General features: G+C 42.0%; 1 protein-coding gene across 26 annotated transcripts in view; it reads right to left on the bottom strand.

The window, feature by feature from the left end:
- Positions 1 to 23,271, bottom strand: part of CLASP1 (cytoplasmic linker associated protein 1) — a 275,934-nt gene that overhangs the window by 114,872 nt on the left and 137,791 nt on the right. For 13 of the 26 annotated variants that reach the window (XM_066345675.1, XM_066345677.1, XM_066345681.1 and 10 more), the window contains 12 exons: positions 22,426 to 22,578; positions 18,321 to 18,394; positions 17,106 to 17,198; positions 15,634 to 15,779; positions 14,353 to 14,488; positions 13,294 to 13,364; positions 9,318 to 9,377; positions 6,139 to 6,216; positions 3,615 to 3,782; positions 2,982 to 3,031; positions 2,085 to 2,255; positions 395 to 442 (listed from right to left, as the gene is read on the bottom strand). In XM_066345675.1, coding sequence (XP_066201772.1) covers positions 395 to 442; positions 2,085 to 2,255; positions 2,982 to 3,031; positions 3,615 to 3,782; positions 6,139 to 6,216; positions 9,318 to 9,377; positions 13,294 to 13,364; positions 14,353 to 14,488; positions 15,634 to 15,779; positions 17,106 to 17,198; positions 18,321 to 18,394; positions 22,426 to 22,578 — 1,248 coding nt within the window. The remainder of the gene's footprint in view (positions 1 to 394; positions 443 to 2,084; positions 2,256 to 2,981; positions 3,032 to 3,614; positions 3,783 to 6,138; positions 6,217 to 9,317; positions 9,378 to 13,293; positions 13,365 to 14,352; positions 14,489 to 15,633; positions 15,780 to 17,105; positions 17,199 to 18,320; positions 18,395 to 22,425; positions 22,579 to 23,271) is intronic. The other 13 variants (XM_066345679.1, XM_066345682.1, XM_066345685.1 and 10 more) reach the window with 1 other exon arrangement.

Raw genomic sequence — 23,271 nt, 5'->3', positions numbered from 1 at the left:
GCAAAAGTACAATTTAAAATAAAATTGAAAAGGAAACAAGTTCAACAGCAAAGCAGAGTCTGAAACAAGTAAAAGTCCTTTATGTTGAAACCAGTGTAGCGTCGTGTGCTTTTTGCCTCTGAAAAACAACACAAAACAGGGCAACCCAAGGCCCGGTCTCGGCTGACAGTGAATGGTTTGGTTCGGTTTGGTTTTTGTTGTGTTTTTAAAGCCAACTCTCATCAGCTCCTTTTTCTTGGAACAAAGTAGCAGAAGAGGCAGGAGGAGGACACAGGACTAGAAACTACACTACTAAGAATCACCCAAAGTGCAGAGCAAGGAAGACGGTCAGAGAAGCTAGCTCTCGCGAGCCTACTGCAGCTACTGGCCAGCGGCAAAGCTGTCAGCGTGGTACCTGAGTCAAGGCCTATGGGCTCCACATCTTCCCTCAAGTGTTTGGACTCTAGAAGTTTGGAAAAGGATCGTCACTTTAATGCTACACATCTGCACAGGCATAATGCATCAACCTAAGCAGTAATTTTAACAACTTCTCAGTAGGATTATGCTATATGTCAGGGTGGTTGTGGTTTTTACTTTTGAACATAAGGAAAGTTAGAGGTACTCGGGTAAAGGTAAGAGATTGGGGATACTCCAGGCTTACTATCTGAAGACATTAACACTGGGCTGAAAATTTGTTTTACATCATCAGATCAAAAGACCAGGGTGCTTTTACCAGCACTGAGGAAAACCTACATGGTCCACATTACAATTCCCAAATATGAACAGAAAACAAAGAATACTGAAGACTGAAAATGGTTTTCTTACTCGAGTTTTCTAGTAATGAAACAAATACTACAAATACTCAAGTGTGGAGTAAATGTATTTGAAGCACAGGTAAGTACTTGAAAATTGTACAGAAATGAACAGAATTGCTTCACCACAGGAGAGAGGAGTTCTGCCTTCCCTCTTGCTCAGGGATTACATAGCAACACAACATCAAGAAAACCCCTGTGTTGCGTCACAACAGTTAGATGGCAGGAAAGGACAGCTCCTCCCGGTCTCTCCCCAGTCTGACTGCCTCCATCCAGAGGTGGGGAATTTCAGTAAGGACACGAGACCGATGTAGCAACATTCCAGAACATACACCAAACTAATCACGCTCCCATCATAATCACAGTTTCTTTCCCTTTTATATAACTTCCTATCGTGTGTCTGAGTTAGGTGGCCATCATGACAAGGAATTTACGAGAACAAGACGACTCAGAGATGCTGCGGCCTGCTCAGGGCACCACACTAATGAAAGGCAGGCTCAGGATCTCTCTTGGGGTTCATTCACTCTGCTTCCATGTACAAAATAATTTTAGAACATTAAATTTAGAAATGATTTTGGAATTAATATGTAAACCATATCAATAATTCAGTCTCAATGTTTCATAAAATTTAAACTGTGTTCATTTCCATAAATACAAAATAAAACCGACCCAGCTAACTCCTCAGATGTTGGCTTTGGACAACTCTGTTCTAACAAACATAAGATTAAACACACTGCCTTACTACAGCAGGTGTTAAATGTCTGCTGAAAAACTGAGAAACTGACCGACCACTCTTTCAGATATTAATTCTTATGAAAAAACATTTTTTTAACCTTTGGGGTTATTGTTGGAGGAAGAACATACTCTTCCCAAAGTGACATGTAGAAGGAAAACACTCTTCTGTACAAGATGGTCATGTTGGTTAATAACCGCGTTCCTCTAAAGACCCCCTCTGTCATCCTGTGCGCTCCCCCACTCCAATGACGTTGGAGCTCTGGCAGGACGGGAGTGCTCATGGGCTGCCATCCAGCGGGAATGGAGCTGAAGGGTGTGCTCATGCCACATGCCAGTGAGCACTTGCTCGCTGAACAGGACAATACTCCAGAGAAAGGGAACACTCGACAAAGAGGCGCTGTGACCAGCAGGAAGTGCACAGTCGCTGACAGGTACATGTCAGGCTGCAACAGTGACAAGTTCCTCAGTAACTGGTTTTGTAATTAGCTAAACAACTGAGCAGAGATAAGTGTCACCTCAAACAGCAGGAACTGGGGAAAGGCGGTGGGATCTGGTTACCTAAGGATGCATACGAGCCTGGAGGCAAGGCCGCAGCAGAGCTGAAAGGTGTCGCGCCTGAAGCCGCGGAGGCTTTGCATTTGGCACTGGCTGCTGCGTTCACATCTATGTCACTTCGAGAGCGCTGGAGGGATCCGGTCGTCAGCACAGACTTGCTGCTGACTGTGGAAGCTTTAGTGGTAAAGTTAGAGACATCAGTAAGGACTACACTAGAATGTAAACATACATCATTAAAACTAATGTTGCTTCTCTTTACAACAAATACCGATTTAACAAAGGCTGGAACACAGCATCGACCAAAACTTTGTTCTGGTCACTCAAGACAGAGTTCAGCCAATGCTGAGGAAATGAATGTGACTGCAACTATACACATCTTACATGTGTCATCTTGTAATCAAAGACTATAATTAATATCCCCATCCCGAAATGGACCGTATTTCCGGTTAGTATGAGAAGTGAAACAATAAAAAATGGTTCCCCTCTAGCCAGTTTTCTGTGGTAGTTTCATAATGTGGCAGAAATGTGTCCTCTTACATAGATACCCTCCCCTCTCAGGAAACATCCACTGTCCGGCCTCTGAAGGCCAGCCAGCTGCTGCTGCTGCTGCTCAGAGCAGAGCACCGCATGTGCATGTGTTCTCGGACCAAGGGGCCAGCAGAGGAGGTGCGATGCTGCAGCAGCACCCACATGCAGAAGGAGGAGGCTGAGAAAAGGCCACAGAGCTCAGCTTCTGCCTGGGAGTGTCATCCTGACACCTTCCTCACAGCTAAGGGCTCCTGGAGCACACGGAGCAGAGCAGCCCTGCACACTGGGCACTGGGCACAGAGCCGATGGCTAGCTGCCTGCACCACAGCCTCTGGGGACCCCATGCTGCCTCCTCCACGCCTTCCGTCTTACCTCTAGAGGCAGCACTTCCAGTAGAACTTCTTTTGGCAGAAAGTGGCCGACTGAAAATAAAGGTATACACCTGTTTATTATCAAAGGTGCACTTTATATGCATGAATACAAGTACAATCTGTAACTGGGAATCATAACAATAAAGAATTATTTCAAAGTCTTTGGAATTTCTCAGGTAATTTGGTCCACAATCTTACAAACCCCCAATTTCAGAAAAGCTTTTAACATTATATTTTGGAGTACCTTCCAGACACACAGAAGTCGTAACTAGTGACAGACATTAGAAATACAGAGTGAAGGTAATATTATATTAACTCCCAGGCTTTGAAAGCCTTCCCTTTACAAACATCTCCAGGTTAATACAGACATGCTCTTAGAAGACACTGAGCAATTAATTCACTTACATCACTCCAAAACTTTATTACTGGACCATCACACAAACAACTAAAACTACTTATAACAGAGACCAAGGCCACCTGTTTCTTACCATTCCTACAGCACCTTACCTGGTACCAGAGCCCATAAGAAATAAGGGGATTTATAACAGGCACATATATATAAAAACTCAGCTAGAATTTGTGTTCTCATGTGCAAACTTTTAAGTATAAAATTTCAAACTAGTAACTTCTTTACTTCAGACTCTCTTGAGAGCTGGAAGATGAACGATCCGATTGCGGCAGAGACACGATGCTGTCCGAGTTCTTCAAGTGGGACTGCAGCGCCTTCTGGTAGGACGACTCCAGGGTGTGGTACAGGTGCTCTGCTTCTCTGCTGAAGTGGCCGTGGAAGCCCCAGTAACACCTCGGGAGAACACACAACGCCCGTTAGAGTCTGCAGGGCACAATGGGAATTTCATGGAGCTCTGGAGACCACCACACAGCATTCTCAAGGACCAGAATCCCGTCTCTCTGCTCCTAGTAGCCGCGTGGGGTAAGGAAAAGACTGTGAACAAAGGCTTGATGTGAACCCTGACCTCACAACTCACTGGCTGTTAACACTGGACAAGTTACTTAACTTCTCTAAATCTCAATCTCATTTATAAAATGGAAATTAAAGAAAGAGGACTGGGGAGCCATAAGGAAGAGGGAGCTAATACATCCGAAATGATAACCGGGGGAGATACATAATGGTGGTTTCTTCTATTGACACAATTTGACACTCATTGATCTGAAGTATTTAAAAACTGCAGTAGATAAACCATGCACAAGGAAAGGGACAAATGGTCATATAACTTAAAACTGTCATTGCATTATAATGAAAGAACAGTGGAGGAAGGGAAGAGCACAATACAAGGATGCAAGCAGTATGAGGAGATCATTAACATACATGGTCCCAACAGTTTCACCAACTATTAAGTATTCATTTTGGTAGGAACTACCCAAGATGAGCTTGTGATAAGTAAGCTCTTCAATGTCATAGTGAGGTCCTACAAAAAAACTCAGGAATCAGAAAAATACATCTGAATTGAGAGAGCAGAGTAACAAGTCCTTGATCAAGATGTAGCACTGCAGCTAGTAAAACAATCACACTCCAGGTTGGTGAGAACAGATTTAACCTGTGTCAAGGAGAAGAGCTGGTCAATTACAAAAGCATGGGAAAAATCAACTCAGGAACAAACAAACAGTAAGGATCTGTGTGCTCCCTGTCTGAGGGAAAGACTTAGCACGAAACTTCTGCTGCTCACGGTCACAGTGGCAAAATCATACCCAGGGAGGCACTGAATAGATGGGCCCATGGCCACATGCCTGGAGCGTCACTGTATCAACCGTGAGATGGCAACAGTGAGCCTCAGCTGGGATAGTCCTGAGCCTCTGTCCCCCACCTCCCCAAACTGTGACACACACTTCCCAAACTATCCTGATGCTTGCAAAGATGTGATGTCAGGGACAGAGGGACTTTTTCACAGTAAATCAAGAAGTCACTGTGGATTGTAACTTGGCTTTTAACAGGGCTTAATGAGTAAGAGAATGTAGTGAGCTTGCACACAAGTGCTCTTCTGATTCATGGAATAATAATGTCTCATTAAATTTAAAAATAAGCAGGTCCTGGCCGGTTGGCTTAGTGGTAGAGCATCGGCCTAGCGTGCAGAAGTCCCGGGTTCGATTCCCGGCCAGGGCACACAGGAGAAGTGCCCATCTGCTTCTCCACCCCTCCCCCTTTCCTTCCTCTCTGTCTCTCTCTTCCCCTCCCGCAGCGAGGCTCCATTGGAGCAAGATGGCCCGGGCTCTGGGGATGGCTCCTTGGCCTCTGCCCCAGGCGCTAGAGTGGCTCTGGTCGCAACAGCGCGACACCCCGGAGGGGCAGAGCATCGCCCCCGGTGGGCAGAGCGTCACTCCCTGGTGGGCGTGCCGGGTGGATCCCGGTCAGGCGCATACAGGAGTCTGTCTGACTGTCTCTCCCCATTTCTAGCTTCAGAAAAATACAAAAAAACAAAAAAAACAAAAAACAAACAACAAACAAAAAGCATTCTGGGCCCTGGCCAGTTGGCTTAGTGGTAGAGCGTCGGCCCAGCATGTGGATGTCCCGGGTTTGATTCCTGGCCAGGGCACACAGGAGTAGCACCCATCTGCTTCTCCACCCCTCCCCCTTTCACTTCTCTCTCTCTCTCTCTCTCTTTTTCTCTCTTTCTCTTCTTCTCCCCTCCTATAGCCATGGCTTGATTGGAGCAAGTTGGCCCTGGGCGCTGAGGATGGCTCCATGGCCTCCGTCTCAGGAGCTTAAAAATGGCTCTGGTTCCAAGAGAACAAGGGCCCCAGTGCCCTGCAGATGTGTAGATCATCACCCCTACCGGCTTGCTGGGTGCATCCCGGTCTGAGCACATGTGGGTGTCTGTCTCTGCTTCCCCTTCTCACTAAAAAAATTAAAATAAGCATTCTTCTACTACCTCAGTTCTGTTTATACTCAGATAATATCAATCACTCTTTTAGGCTGAGGCATGGACCAACCTCCTAAAGGAAAAAAAGTTTTTTTCTTTTTTCCTAAAGAAAAAAAACTACAAAAATATTCTGAAATGATCTTTTAGAGAGAGTCATGTTTAAAAGTCATGATTAACGAAACATTTTCATGTAATTTATGTGTTTTTAATAAGGCAATCTAGATAATACATCTGAAAAATAAAAGCAGTGAACAAAAAAGCAGTGTACCAATGAACACTTACTTTCTGGCTTCTATCCTTGCTTCAGAATCAGCATCATGTATTCCTTTCTTGATTGTTTCAGCTAATACTGATATGTGTCTAGATATTTAGAGAAGAAACCAGAGACAACCGTTACCATATGTGTTATGCAGATGGAAACAGGTGTGAGAAATAACTTTGCAATGGCAACGTGGAACTGAGCCTTTGTGCCGAGGGAATCCCATAACACGCGGCTTACAGAACAAGAACATGCTTTCGACTATTCCAGGGCTGTCCTAGTGTCCCCTGAACCCCACACCTACATATCCTGACAATCCTACTCTATGGTGTGATTTTTTAAAGTTCTAGCTGATTTTTTTCAGGACAGTCTTACTTAGCTCAACCTTTTATGGGCCAAGACAACAAAACCCTGTTTCTCCATAGTCAGAATTAGTTTTCATAAGAATTTTAATGAGATAATAATTTTAATACTAAAGAGGCTATCTGTCCTGACCAGGCAGCCCAGTGGATAGAGCATAGGACTGGGACGCAGAGGGCCCAGAGTGAGCTCATCAGGCTTGAGTGCACAGTCACTGGCTTGAGCATAGGATCATAGACATGACCCCATGGTTGCTGACTTGAGCTCAAAGGTCGCTAGCTTGAAGCCCAAGGTCACTGGTTTGAGCACAAGGTTGCTGGCTTCAGAAAGCAGTCACTCACTCTGCTGTAGCCCCATAGTCAAGGCACATATGAGAAAGTAATCAATGAACAACTAAGGAGTTGCAACAAAGAATTGATACTTCTCATCTCTCTCCCTTCCTATCTGTCCCTATCTGCCCTTTTCTCTCTGTCTCTGTCACCAAAAAGAAAAAAAAAAGAGGCTATCTGCATCACATTCCTGTAATTAAAGAGAATGTTTTTTCAAGTTCCACTAAGTAGCATGAATAATTTCATAACTTAGGTAACCATTTTGTACGTAGGTTTTCTCCTGAGTTATACTCTACCCTGGATGAGAAGAAATCACTGAACTATCTCATTGACTATTTAACAAAGTTTTAAAAAAAGGAAAATGACTGGAATAAACAAAGACTGGTTACCAATTTTAACAACTCATTCGAAGTCTTTACCTCATACATTATTTCCTTCAGCACTCAGTGAGCAACAGCTGAGTGACAAGGACTGAGCATAGAGAAGAATGAATACATGAGGTTACAGCTGAGTTCTTCATGCTCTTCTGTGCTACTCACCTGTCCCCACATCAAAACCTTCATCCCACCTTCCATCTCTAAATCCCAAAACTACCAAATAAGATTAAAAAACAAGAAACTATTGAAAAAAATGACACTATCTTCTAGATTCAAAGTATTTTTAGATGAAAATTTACCTCTGGGAATTTTTTTTGATTGATTTGGGAGAGACAGAGAGACAGGCAGGGAGGAGGGAGAGTGAGAAGCATCAACTTGTAGTTGCTTCACTTTAGTTGTTCACTGATTGCTTCTCATGTTTCTTGACGGGGGGGGGGGGGACGACCCTCAAGCAAAGCCAGTGACCTTAGCTCAAGCCAGCGACCTTGGGATCATGTTGATGATACCACAGCTCACCAAAAGACCCTGCACTCAAGCCAACAAGCCTGTGTTCAAGTCAACGAGTCCACGCTCACACCAGCAACCTCGGGGTTTCAAACCAAGGACCTCAGCATCCCAGGTTGACGCTCTACCCACTGTGCAACCACCAGTCAGGCATGGGAAGCTTAACTTTGTTTCATCTTTGACCACTGCAGTATGGATGGGACTTCTAAGAGTACTCAACTTACTAAAATTCCACTCGAATAAAATAGTTAATATGCTGTAAAGTTCTTCACAAAATTACATGATATTCCACTAAAAAATGGGTGATACAACACCACCATTTATTTCTCCAAATTTAACTCAGAAATAACAAGAAATCACTCTCAAAATTCAGAGGCATGCTTCTATTTTTCAAGAAATCTGTCATAGGCCCTGGCCGGTTGGCCTGGCGTGCAGGAGTCCCGGGTTCGATTCCCGGCCAAGGCACACAGGAGAAGCGCCCATCTGCTTCTCCACCCCTCCTCCTCTCCTTCCTCTCTGTCTCTCTCTTCCCCTCCTGCAGCCAAGGCTCCAATGGAGCAAAGTTTGCCCGGGCGCTGAGGATGGCTCTATGGCCTCTGCCTCAGGCGCTAGAATGGCTCTGATTGTGGCAGAGCGACGCCCCCAGATGGGCAGTGCATCGCCCCCTGGTGGGCACGCGGGGTGGATCCTGGTCGGGCGCATGCGGGAGTCTGTCTGACTGCCTCCCCATTTCCAGCTTCGGAAAAATTAAAAAAATAAATAAATAAAAAAAAAGAAAGAAATCTGTCATAATCCTACTTTTCATGATGATGTAAAACTTACGGCCCTGGCCGGTTAGCTCAGTGGCAGAGCGTCGGCCTGGCATGCAGGAGTCCCAGGTTCGATCCCCGGCCAGGGCACACAGGAGAAGTGCCCATCTGCTTCTCCACCCCTCCCCCTCTCCTTCCTCTCTGTCTCTCTCTTCCCCTCCCGCAGCCAAGGCTCCACTGGAGCAAAGTTTGCCCGGGCGCTGAGGATGGCTCTGTGGCCTCTGCCTCAGGCGCTAGAATGACTCTGATTGCGGCAGAGGATGCCCCGGATGGGCAGAGCATCGCCCCCTGGTGGGTGTGCCGGGTGGATCCTGGTCGGGCGCATGCGGGAGTCTGTCTGACTGCCTCCCCGTTTCCAACTTCAAAAAAAAATGCAAAAAAATCCCTTACCAAACACCAATCTGAATAAAAGAAACAGTTGACTTTCTAATAGGGAGGAATCAAAAAGGAAACTTTCATACAAATCAAATTCCTGTAAGCACCTAAGAGTTGCCACCTGCCTACTAAGAACAGCTTGAAGTACTGACCTCACTGGAGCTGACAGGAATGTCAAGCTGCAGGACCAGGGTTAACACAGAGCTAATCTTGGCTTTGTAGTTGTCATAGTGCACAGTTACCCACATCTTCAGACACACTAATATCTCAATCAATGAAATCCACTGCCAATATTATGTGGTTCACATCGGTAGAAATAAAAGAAGTAGTCATGCAAACAAATGCTTAGATTCCTTCATTTCTGATAGAAAATGGGTAGGACCAGTCACTGAGTCATTTAATCTCAAGATTCAATTCAGAGGGAAAAACTAGTAAGTCAGATGCTCACCGTTCCAGTGAATGTGTTTGCCATTCTTGCAAAAGTAAATCTAAAAATTCAAAACAGCGTCTGAAAGTTGTAAAGAAAAAATGTTATTTAGTAATTTGTGTATCAGTGAACATAAAAGCTTTTTCCTTAAGTAACCCAACATTACTTTTTAAAATGAATAAATGTCTTCTAATTTTTATGATTTAAAAAATGGAACATAAAGACAAAATCAAAACTAACAAAATCAAAGCAAATGAAAAAAATTAAGCACCTGTGATGGTGAAAAAGAAGTCACAGAAATACAGGGATAAGATACAAGAGTTTCCTCCCATCAGAAACTTGAGTTTCATGGCAACGTGACTAAAACGGCACATGCTTCTCATCTGCTTTTCTACCTCAAATAACACGTGAACACAGGACAAACACGCATAAAAGACTGACCATTACAGCAGTGGGCCACGGACCGGTTTAATGTCAGAAAATATTTTCACAGACCGGCCTTTAGGGTGGGACGGATAAATGTATCACATGACCAAGAAGCATCAAGAGTGAGTCTTAGATGAATGTAACAGAGGGAATCTGGTCATTTTTTAAAAGTAAAACATTGTTCAGACTTAAATATAAATAAAACGGAAATAATGTAAGTTATTTATTCTTTCTCTGCAGACCAGTACCAAATGGCCCACGGACCGGTACCGGTCCGCAGTTCAAGGGTTAGGGACCACTGCATTACAGAACCAGGAAACAGGTCTTTGTATTAATGTCACAGAATGCCTAACACCAAAAAAGTAAGAAATACCCTGAAAAACAACAAAACGTTTGACAAATTTTCCTGCTAAGAAAGTCTTAGGCAGTGCTTAAAATACATTTTTTTTCTAGCTATTTAGCTGTTTTCCTCTCTTCAATCTTCAATATCCTTTCCTTCTCAGCCTTTCACTCTTGTGATCTTTCTTAGTCTGATTTCTGCACTGAAACACTTGCAGGCTAATCTCCTTTGGATTACATCACCATTTTGGGTGAAGTCCAGAATATCGACTTTTGTAGGAATAAATCTTAATAGTCCTAGGAATACATTCAAGAAAACAAATCAGAAGGTAATTTCTCTAATCACCAGACTTTCTTTCCCAGGATTTCTCAATTCAAAAACCTCATAATCCATACAATCAATCACCCAATAACCCTTCAGTAAGCGTTCACCCTACACTAGATGCTAGAGATGCAATGGTGCTGAGACATACTGCAGCGAGCCCGACAGACAGGAAGTGGTTATCATGTGCCGGGGCACAGGGGCTGTAGAAGCACACAGGAGAGAGATTTAACTCGATCCTAGAAGTGGGACCAGTGGGGAGTGTGGGGCTTTGTAAAGCAAACCCTCTTCAAGAAAGGTGCTGGCACACGCCCAGATCCTTTCCTCACTAGCGTCTACCCCAATGTAGTCCATTTATTCTAGTTCTACTCAGTTACCCATGCCATTTCCTGGCCAAACTTTTCTTGTCACTGTTTTTTTTTTCCTTTTTAATGTCTGTGCATATGTCTATATTTATTTATCTCTTAGTGAAAATAGCCATATTCAGTGCTAATACTTGTCTTAAATATTAATCAAAATATCACCCGCAATTAGGTTTTGTTTTCAACTTGTCAGACTAACAGCACACACAGAAGCCTATCAACAGCATTATTTAAACACATCATCAATTAAACATATCAGGTTAGAACTTGTCTCTTTTCTTCCCCTACTCATTCAAAAAGGCAGCTCAAGCTTTGACTTTCTGCGAAGCGTCTTGAGAATGTACCTGCTGGGTTTCATCACTGCTCCCTCTGCAGTCCTAAACCCACCACAGATGCTGTGACTCTTACATTGCTTTGCACTCTAGTTTTTAAACTCTCCAACTAAATTATAAACTTTGGACAAACAGAGAAATTGTGCAATCCATTTCTCACAAGTTCTACAAAGGGAAGCTAGGTACAGGTTAGAGCAGAGAGGTGCACTGCCATGGCTACACCTCCCTCTGGCCCTTTTTACCTTTCTAAAGGCAGAGGGACTGGGCCAAATGGTCCCTCTGCCTTCCTTCAGCATTAAGACATGATTCGGACTAAAAACTCACTTTTACTAAATATAGGAATAGCAATCTGGGCGTCGGCTTAGGAACTGATAAAGCGAGTGGTATTTCTATTGTCACAGTGCTTGGAGGTTGCTGCTCACATTTAGCACCAGAGGCTAGAACTACTAAATGCCATGAACTGAATTGTGTTAACCCAAAATTAGTATGTTGAGGTCCTAATCCCCAATATGACAGTATCTGGAGATGGGGCCTTTGGGAGGTAATTTAGTGAGGCTCTCAAGATGGAACTGTTATCCTTCTAAGAAGAAACACCAGAGGACTCTCTCTCGCTCTCTGCCACCTGCAAGCCACCTTCGCTAGAACCCAGCCATGCCGACACCCCAATCTCAGACAGCTAGTGAATGCATTTCTGTTGCTTTAACCAGCCAGGGTCTGGCGCTTTCACATGGCAGCCGGGCTGGCTAACACACCAAACAGGCTGTCGTGTTGTGCCAAAGAGAGCTGTGCCACGTCAACTCTGCATTCCACAAAGGAAAACTCACACTGAACTTCTCTTGGAAACCTAAAACAACAGTAATGATAGTAACAGCAGCAGCAACAAATTCTAATTCCATTTATCATAAAGCTTTTATTAAGTGTCAAACCCTTTTCCCTAAGTCCCTGCGGATCCGTGGAGCTACTCTGCACAGGGGCATTCTTATTCCTAGCTGGTCAAATAATTAGCATGTGGGAAGAAGTAATGCTTCAACCTAAGCTGTCTCTTCTGCAGTCCACCGCTATCCCTCTACCCACCCGGCTGCCTTCACACCCTCATCTTCAGGTAGAACTGGAACTGCTCTGCTCTAATCCCAAGGAGAAGCTGAACTGTGGGCAGGGGCAGCCTGCATTCTCCAGCTATAGACAATTTGGCTATGCACTTCAAAATTAAGCTTTTTCAGTGAAAGGAGCAAATTTCTTTCTTCCTGGCTTTATACAATTGGATTAGTCCCCTCCTTTTCCTCCACATGCCTTACGTGTAACTGTTAAGATGGACATGGCATACCTCCTGCTTAAGAGAATACCTTACCCACAGACACCTGGCAGGACCAACATGACACCCTAGGCAAAAGGGGACACAGCAGGCAGCTAAGAAATACTCAGGGCTCAGCCTGAAAGGGAAGGCTCTCTCACGGGGCTAGAGTCAGACACAGAACTAAAGGAACGGGGCCACAAGGCTGCTGTCCAGTAACAAACACTGGAAAGCTTCTGAGTGACCCACTGGGAGGCTGCAATGGTACCCATGAATCATCCTGTGTGTTACATTTTCCTGAGAAGAAGGGCCACAGACTCGAATACACTCTCACAAGACTCTGACTCAACAGTCAAGAATCATAAATCACATCAAGAAGAGCCTGTAATCCTCACATGTGATCTAGGGCAGCTCACCAGGACACGAAACAAAACAAGGACTTAGGAACAAAGCCCGAGCTAGCTACCCAGGTTGCACATTCTGGGTATCTCTCCCACAATTGTGCAGAAGCAGCAGGTTGACTGGTCAAAATTCAGAATCCTAGAAATCACTATCAGAAGATGTAAATACATACACCTTCTCATACCTATGTTACTAATTAAATAACTGCCACCAATTTTTATAATTTTTTTCTTGCATATACGTAGCTGCTGTCTTCAGTCAAAGAATGGGGTACACCAATGATAAAGGCAGAGAGACTTAGAGCAGGCCCCTCGCCCCTCTCCCACCCAATCCCCAATTAACTCACACATGTACTTTCCTGACTATTTAGATCACAATCCTTCAAAATCCAAAGGTATCTATTGCAGCAATCTTAAATAATGTTAAACATTTCAAACAAACTTTTTCCCATTATGAGAAATTTGAAATTCATTTTGGTTTTTAAATAAAGCAAAACTAATGAGGAAACTGTTTAAGAATTTACCTTCTAACTGCAACAGACTTTGAGGTACAGTTGCTTGTTATGACAGGGATTAGCCTAGGGATGTGTGTGTGCTGTAGAGAAGAACAAACCAGAGGTGAACACTTGAAAGCACAGGTAATAAAACAAAACTGAGACACCACTTCCTTACTGACTTACCTAATGCACAATTACATTTAGGTTAGAACCACCGGATATTGCCAAAGGTCATGGCAAAATTTACAGCTCCAAAGCAGACAAGATATGTAAATAAGTCTAAAATTAAAACAAATTGTTGGCATAAAATCTAAACTGTCTGAGCAACAGAGGTCTCTGTAAGTTCAAAAAGGGTCAGCAGACCAATTTGTTTTGAATTGTTTCAATGGGAATGTCCAATTACAGCTTTGGGTTTAACATCTGAAGTGGTCAGTGCAAACAGGAAGAAGCAATAATGATACAAAGTAAGTAACCCACAATAATCAGGAGTACTCTGGGTAGACCTTAGTGATCACCATCAAGCCCCAGGCACAAGAGCTGACTCTAGGAAAAGGCACTTGAGGGCGGGAAGAGGTGATACAGACAACCTTCATTTTAAGCTTTTGTGAATGATCAGGCTTTATTGAAAACTTATATATAAATTACTCAAATAATTATTTAAATCTGAATGTTTAGAAAACTGAAGAGAATATTTTGTTTCTGTGTCTACATACAATAAAGTACATAACAATTACAGATGAATAACAAAACCACAAGAACAAATACCTAACGGGGATGAATGAGGAAAGAAGGGGAGTGTTACCTAGAGATAAAAAGAACAGAGTAGAAACTCAGAAGCAGATGATGCTCAAATATTTAAAAGCAGTGATGAGTCAACAATCAATGTCTTAGAAACTAGACACCACATCCATAATTCACACTTGAAAGTGTAAAAGGCTTCTGTACTGTAAGTCAGTGGGGAAAAGAGGGCCAATGCTGTACGCACAATGTGATTACAACTACACAGAATCACTCTAATGAAAAATATCTATTAAATACCAGTTTTTACTACCTGCTTATTCTCAGTTCAGCCCGAAACATACTTACCCGAATGATTAACCTAACAGCTACAACACCAGAAGTGGCCATAATTTTGGCACTGTTTGGAATTAAATTAAAGATAGTTGGCATAATGGCTTCAGCTCCATGATCAAACTTATTCCCCAGAACTGATGACAGATGCCTAAAAATAAGAAATGAACACTGGAATGTAGTTATATTTCTTGAGATCAGTGAAGCATATAAACCTCTTAACACTTTAGAACCTTAATTTAAAGTTATCTAGGGTAAAAAAGGGTCCCAAATCTTCCCAATGCACACGGAGAGGACTTGGAAAACAGACGTTAGCACAACAGTTTGTTCTTTTTTTAAAAAAAAAAATAAATCATTTCTAGTCGTGGTTGGTTGGCTCAGTGGACAGAGTGTCAGCCCGGTGTATGGACGTTCCAGGTTCATACAAAAGAAGTGACCATCTGCTTCTCTCCCTCAATCCCTTAGCTGGGTGCTAAGGACAGCTCAGTTGGTCTGATCGTCAGCCTTGGCCGCTAAAAACAGTGCTATTGATTTATGCATCAGCCCAAGACAGGGGTTGTCAGGTGGATCCCAGTCAGGGCGCATGCGGGAGTCTGTCTCACTATCTCCCCTCCTCTCATTAAAAATAAATAAATATATAAATAATTTCCAGTTAATTAACCTTCAAATAGCAAAAGACAGATTGATCATTAAGCATGAAAACTCCCTTACCCTTTTTTCTTTCTCTCTTTTATTTTGAACATAAAATATCCACCCTTCAACATCTGACTGCAGCCAGAACTCTTAAATAGCTGCAATGTCACCTTGTGTTGCTGCTTCTTTGATACTTTAAACACAGAAGTTCCAGCTTCAAACATCGGAACATTCAAACAAGTTTAGGTAGGATACAAGTTTACTGCAACACAGGCCTTCAACTCTAATTTTACAGCTACAGTACTCTCTAGAAACAAAAAGTTTGATAACCATACTATATCCTGCCAGCAAAATCAGTGAAAAGGCTGAGAAACAGAAGTTTATATAAGTTTCATTTTATCCATATTATTAATGACGATTGCTTCAAGTTTAAAATATAGGCTTCAGAGCTAAGTCACAGAATAAAGCTTAAAATCTGTCATATTTTACATAACTGGGTGAGAAACACTTAAAAGTATTAACAGAAGAGTAATTGAAATGGGTTTTGTAGACTAGCTAGAGGTAACATTCAAAGACCCAGTGGATAGATCTAACACCTATCCTGGGAGCCTCTGAGAAGGCTATACTGTGATGTGTGAGAATCTGGAGCATCGCAGTCCTTACCCCAACGTGATACAAGCCTCCCGCACTACCTGAGACCGCAGATCCTTAGCAGATAGTTTAAAGGCTCCATCCAAAAGTCGCAAATGTTGAAAGAAGTTATCATACTCAGCAGCACCAGCCAAAAGTAAAGATCTAATCTTTTTTAGCTAATGGGGTAGAGAAAAAGAGATATACAAAACTATTCCTAAAACAGGACATACAAAACAATAAAAGCCATCAAATAGGAGAGATCAACATGGAAGTTAAATGCTATAGAAACAGTTTTACAGAAAGGATTCAGCCAATTAAATGTTAGCTAACATAGTGAGCAAATCCACATATTACAAGAACAAATAATTTCTAAATGTAGTATCTGTAATAAATACATTATAATTCTACAAAATGCATTTTTAATTAGAAACATTTTAGTGTAAACATTCTATCCTAATGTTGGAATAACTAAAACCTTTATTTTAGCTTATAAAAAGTTCCTTTCCCCTAAGCTTAATTTCTCCCACAAGCCACTCCAATGCCATTTATTTAATAAATCAAAGAAAGAATCAATCCTACAGCCTCTTTTAGAACCCTCCACTACTTCATTACTGAAGGCTGGTCTGAATTGGAATCAGAACAGCTCTCTATCACCCCTCTTCTTGCCAGCCAATCAGTGTAAAGTAGCTTCCTTGGATAAGACACCCCCAGCCCTTTAATGCTCAGCACACTTACTTTCATTAAACTACTTTTGAAAAGACACAGGAAAGAACTTTCCAGTGGGTGATATGAAGAAAGGAATAGGGACACACTGAAAAACCCACTAAGAAGCAGCTTCACTGATGAACAATGCAGGTTTAAATCTTTACAGCAGTGAGAGTGGAGGGCTTCTCCAGACCTTCCACTATCACATCTTTGTTAAACATGCAGGACTTATATAAAAGTATTAGTCAGCATGTTTTAAAAATAGAAATAAAAGTGAAGTACTCTACTAAAAGGTAAAGTGTTAATGCAGTAATTCATATTTAAAATATTTATGACTGAAAATTCATTAGAACTGTTTCCCAACTTCATAATAAAGTATTTAGAACATATAAAAAAATCTGATGGGGCCTTGGCTGATTGGCTCAGCAGTAGAGTGTCCGCCCAACGTGTGAAAGTCCCGGGTTTGATTCCCTGTCAGCGCACACAGAAGCATCCATCTGCTTTGCCACCGAAGTTTCCCACTCTTTCCTCTCTATCTCTTTCTTTCCCTCCTGCAGCCAAGGCTCCACTGGAGCAGAGTTTGCCCGGGCGCTGAGGATGGCTCTGTGGCCTCTGCCTCAGGTGCTAGAATGGCCCTGGTTGCAACAGAGCATCGCCCCCTGGTGGGCACGCCAGGTGGATCCCGGTTGGGTGCATGCAGGAGTCTGATTGCCTCCCTGCTTCTAACTTCGGAAAAATACAAAAAAAAAAAAAAAAAAATCTGATGGAAATGTAATCACATGACATCAATGGCTTACAGCATTTACTCTTTGCTCCCAATCGTGCTTGTCATCAGAGAGTATCTCCCTGATCTTGTTTATGGATTCCTCAAGATCTCGGCTGGAATAAATCTGTAAGCAAATTGATCAACACATTTAAAGAATAAAAAAGATTATTTCTTAATTACATAAAGTCAAGAGCATTTAGTAGGTACAGTAAAATAAATCACTTCATTTTGCGGAAGGACCTATGAGATAACCTCTGGACAGATTTGTCCTAGAAAGAGCTTCTTCCCCATTGTGAATATATACTCACTAGTCTGATGCCCACATCTGGATAAGCTTGCCTCAAATACAGCTTTCCTACAGACTTAGATGATTTTACACGTAAGAGAAAGAGGTCTACTAGGGAATTATCAGTGAAGCACAAGTCATTTATCACTCTTCGTATTGGATATAACTCCATATTATACTTACTTAACTTTAATCACTTTCACATCTACTTTCTCATTTATCCCTACATCTTACAACATGGGAATAATCAACCAAGAATGAGGCATGCTGGGAAGGTCAAAGACAAGGATGATCCTCAGCCTGACATGCCTGATACCTTACTTATATACATACGGCAACCGAACAGCAGGTAACAAGCGATTCAAACAGACAGTAAATCCTATAGGAATCCAGAGCACGAATAGTCAATGTAGACTAAGAAAAGTATTGCTACCCCCAGTCATTAACCCACAACACTGAGACATTACAAGTAGTTAAAATGTGGGACTCAACTCCAACTTGGATCAATCACCTTTGCTTCCTCTGTTAGTTACTTAAGTGAAGCATCAAGAAGGTATACACACTTTTATTAAATCATGCTTTAGAGCTTTTCAGATACTGAAATCCTTTAAATTTACAAATTTTTCTAAGAAAAATCCCTAAATAAGCATGCTCTTTTATTCCCTTGTATAATTTAATCATTTTCTGTTTTTTCATCAGGCTACATAAAGCCTGAACCACAAACTTACTGCTAGAGCAGGCAACTTCTCTCAAGTTCTTACTAAAGGATTATCATGGGCCTCGACTTTTGCTCTTCATTTCAGCTACAAAAGGCTCCAACACCTTCTAGTCTGCAACCTCAGGGCTCCTGCAGTTCTGCCAGTTAAAACCGCCTTACCTGGTAAGGACCTTCACATATCACTCATTTTGAAGAGTAAGCCTGTCCTTGCTCTGAATGACACTCAAAACCCCCTCACTCACCTGCACTACTGGTACGTCATCGAAGGCTTTGATAAAATCCTCTTCATCAACAGCACCAGCTCCTTCTTTTGCAGCTATAAAAAAAATTTAATTTTTAAAATACGAACAATGTACACTGAAATAAATAATCTGAAAATAAACAATAAAAGTTACATTTTGGTAATTTGTAATCATTTAAAGCTTAAAAATTTAGAGTGTTGTAGAACTGAAAAACATTACTGCCTTTTAATATCAAGATAAAATATAATAATTCTACAGTATTATGTACATTAGCTTAAACACATTTAAAAAGACTACTTGTTCAAGGGTGTACAGTCTAGCTTTGAAAGATTTAGGTGATTTATATTCTATTAATGTATGACTCTTTTGAGAGCTTACTAAAAAACATGTAATAGAAAATTTAATTCTTCAGGAAATTACATTATTACTGTATTAGAAATCTAGCATAATGAATTTGTGAAACAGTCAAATTAGTTCTAAAGAATTTAACAGTTTCATTTCAACTTTATATTAGTCTCAAAACATTTCCATTTCCTTTGAACTCACAGCTGTGTCAATTTTTCATTTATGCATCAGCAGAAACTTTCCCCTATAACATTATTGTAAGATACGGTATATACTTTAAAGCTAAATTGCTATCATTTAAGAGAGTTTTTTTCTTTTTACTAATATAAATTCTACACATAAAATCTTTTGACATCTTATTAGTTTCTTTTTTCATAATAAACGTTTCAAAATTGGTGTCTATACAGTTGTCCTTCTAACCCTCACCAATGATTTACAGTGGTCTGAGTGCTGTTCTAGACCCTCTACCAGAGAGTCTCTCTGGTGTTTGGTGTCCTGGGAACCTAGACTGAAAGGACTTTATGAACAATTGCCAGCAGCAGCACATGTGAGTAATCACCCTGCTGCCCAATGACACTGCATTTACAGGCCAACTGGAAACAGCAGCAGTAACACACTGAGATGTGGTGCCTTGTCTGTTCCAGCGTTAGGACTAGACCGCAGTGAGCAGCCAGGTGCCGAGAACCTCTTCAGTGTAAGGCACTGCGCCATGTATCTGCACACAGAGAAGGAGACCTAAAGAATGTGACAAGAAGCAGCCAACAAAAAAATTCATGGCCATAGTGTTAAACACAATGAAAAAAAAAGGACATCAGGGCTGAAGGGGAAGAGAGGGCTGAATCTCTGCATAATTTACACAGCTGGGATTTTTGGCAGGAAGGTAAGGAAAAGAAGTGGTCTTATCATGCAGAACTTGTTTTCAGAACTGATAGATCAAGAAAAAGAATTAGAAAGATTGTTCAGCCACAGAGGAGTAAAATACATACTACAACACAGATGAACCTTAAAAACATTATGCTAAGTGAAAGAAGCTAGATTGAAGACCACATGTTGTATGACTCCACTTTCCTGAAGTATCTAGCACAGGTGAATTCACAGGGACAAAATGCAGAACAGTGATGCCAGGGGCTGGGGCAGTGATGGGCAATCTTTTGAGCTTGGTATGTCAAAATTTGCCAAAAAACTGAGCTTAACTCAGGTGGTGTGTCACTTCGAAAAAAACCCCCATAATTTTGCGATATTTATAGTTTAAATAACAGAAATATATAATTGTAATATATAACTGTATTTAATAAACCAAAAGCTAATTATTTAACTTACCTGCTTAGTGACTTTTTTGTTCATCTGTCAGTTGATTTCTTTTGTTGGTCTTGATATTATTTAATTTGTGTGGGGTGCCGTAAGATAAGTGGAGGGAGGGGGAATTCTTTAACTAACCTGCCTATTAGTGACTTTTTTGTTGCTGAATTTCATTGGCTAAATCTTCAATAAAGGTTGGTATTTTGTACACTTCAAGCCCAAGCAAGTGCTACTAACTTCATCTGTCAATCTGTTTCTTTTGTTGGTTTTGATATTATTTAACATTGAGAATAAGGTCTCACAAAAGTACATAGAGGGAAAAATTGTGAGTAAAGCCATTGCTATATTTTTCAGGGTGCTAAAAGTGTCTGGTAATCGGTTCCAGGCACTCCAAATTTCCTGTTCATAGTGGCACTCCTCTTGATTCTCCAAGCGGCACCTTTCCAGATTCTCAAGCTTTGACCTCAAGTCGACAAACACCTGAGCCCAGATGCTGTCTTAAAATTCTGCAAGTTGCATCTTATGTAAATTAAGATGGCTGCCGCTATTTTTAATGGCAGAAAACGGCACCCACAGCACAGGCCTCACCTCTCCCAGCCTCCCCCTCACTTATCTCAGTAATGATGGTCAATTAGAAATCCACGACACCCCAGAACAGTAGATTGGATGATGGTTGCTGTGGTTATGTGGTTGCTGGTAATGGCACTCACAGGGCCCCCAGAGATGCGTCCCCCACGGCATTCTGCTGCTCCCTGCTCTGCCGGCCGGAAGTGAGGTCAAAGATCCCCTAATGGCCTAACCGGAAGTTCCAGGACTAGCCGCTCTGGGCTGGAGTTCTGTTGTTTTGGCCTACAGACCTCCGGCACAGAGTGTCTACACTACAGCAAATGTTTTATCCTCGGCTACTGCACCTGGCTGTGCAGGAGCTGAGGTGAAACGTCCTTCTCGGCATGGGGCCCCATACTTCTCTGGTATGCGGCTGCATGTGGCCGTGTGTCATCAAAAATGGCTACATGTGTCAGTGCTGACACGCATGTCATAGGTTCGCCATCACTGGGTAGGGGAAAGAAGACTGGGGGACCAACGTACAAAGCGTGTGGAGTTTTCTTTTTGGGTGATGAAACTGTTTTGAAACTAGAGGTAGAAGTTGCATAACACTGAATATACTAAATGTCACAAATTGTTACCTTTAAAATGGTTCTTTTTATAGTATGTGAATTTAAGCGCAATAACAAAAAAATAGAAAATTTTAAATGCACCCCCGCATAAATGAAGGTCAGAACATTGCCCTCTGCCACCAGCACACAGACAGAGAGGCTGACGGCAGAGGCACTGCAGTGGCAGCAAGTCAATCCTGTCAAGACAGCAACACTTGGGCCAGTTCAGAAAGTGGAAAGAGATAGCAGAAAACAGCTGATGCTAACCCTAAACCCAGCTCTAACTTAGCTCAGCCAGTAAGCTCAAAGCCTCATGTTAACAGTGAGCATGGTTCTAAAAGCACTGGCTACACAGTATTTTAGAAATAAAAAGTAGAGCCTGTCTGGTGGTGGTGCAGTGGCTAGCCCAACAACCTGGAACACTGAGGACTCTGGTTCAAAACCCCAAGGTTGCTGGCTTGAGCATGGGGTCACCAGCTTCAGTGTGGGATCATCAACATGATCCCAAGATTGCTGTCTTGAAGCCCAAGGTCACTGGCTTGAGGCAAGGGATCACTGGCTCAGCTTGAGCCCCACAGTCAAGGCATATATGAGAAGCACTAAGGAGCTGCAACTCATCTTTCTCCCTCTCTCAAAAAAAGTCAACAAATTTTAAAAAATAATTTTTTAAGAAGTAAAAATTTGCATGTAAATTTACAATGTGACAGTGAAATGGAAGTATATATAATAATAAGCACTCAAACTGTCTAAATTGGGGGGTGGGAGAGGAGAGATTTAGGACATCTTTGTAAATCAATTGTCAGCATAAAGGATCAAATCCCTACCATTTACTTAATTCAATATCCATACTGGTCTCACCAGGAATAATGTTAGCTGGAGCAGCAAAATACATTTTCAAGACAGACGGTAGAATCTGACTTCTGGATAGTCTCAGTCCTGATGAATATTTACAAACTGGCTAAAAAGGCCCCATTATAGTTTCAGGCACTGTTGGGTCCCAATCATCAGAAAATGCACCAGGGCATTCTCTTGCTCTTCCCCTCTCTCCTAGCTATGCTTCCCTCGGTGTGGGCTTCATTCTCCTGCTGGCTCTGCTTACCAAAACGGGATGAACACAATAGGTCAAACTGACATCCTCCAACTCATCAGCAATCATAGCACGGTAATTAAACAACAGTGGCAGAAACATAGCAAATGAGATGCTTCACTTCTGAAGGGCACAGAAGCAAAGACCAGGCATGCCTGCTTCCAGCAGCCTGCACAGCTGAGCCCACACCACCACACAGGGCTCGGCTTGGTCTTACCTGAAGACTTGGATCCGAGAGTGGACGACCCCAGCCGACGGGTGGTCCCCATTCCCACGTTTCTCCGTGCACTTGCTGGGGCTTTGGATGATGTAGAACTAGCAGAGGAGGGTCTGTTACCATCCACAGAATCTTCATCATCAAAATTTTTATCTGTAGGGTAAGCACAGAAATCATAGTTTTAAAAAGTACTTTTCCACCTGAACTGAAAACCACTAGCCTTAGAGATGAACGCTTTGCTTCCTCTTTTGGAATCTGAAGTGCCCACCCAGGGTCTTCCCAGGCTGCAGGCAAGTCCAGAACACAGCCGCAAACATCAAGTTTGCTTTCACACGTCTAGAATGCTTTCCCACCATTTGGGAAATGGAAAACACATAAAGAGGAAAGCAATCTCTTATAAAACCATCACCTGAAAACATTTTGGCCTATGTCTGACCATTTTGTCATGCATTTTTAAATAATAGCTGGCATAAGACTATATATATTATATATCAGAGTGGAATACTTCTTATTTCAAATAACACTGAAGAGGTAATTTATTTTTATCTATCAAATTTTGGTTGAAGTTTAAAAATTATAATCAGTCTTGGCAAGGGTATGGCAAGACAGGTACTCTTTTGAACTTCTAGAAAAAAATATATTTTATGACCTTTCTGAAGATAAATTTGGCAGTATACGTCAAAAATTTTTATACCCTTTGACTCAGTGATATTGCTTCTAGGGAGTTTTCCTTAAAATTGTTATCGAGATTCAAACAAAAATGCAAGTAGGAAGGTGTTTGTTACAAAATTATTTCTACTAGGGCATGAGAACCACCTAACTGTCTACGGAAAGAGTTTCAGCTGC

Source organism: Saccopteryx leptura, chromosome 7, assembly GCF_036850995.1.
Source record: "Saccopteryx leptura isolate mSacLep1 chromosome 7, mSacLep1_pri_phased_curated, whole genome shotgun sequence".
NCBI classification, from domain to species: Eukaryota; Metazoa; Chordata; class Mammalia; order Chiroptera; family Emballonuridae; genus Saccopteryx; species Saccopteryx leptura.
Note: the sequence above shows the minus strand (reverse complement) of the source record. Positions and strands in the feature narration are given on the sequence as shown.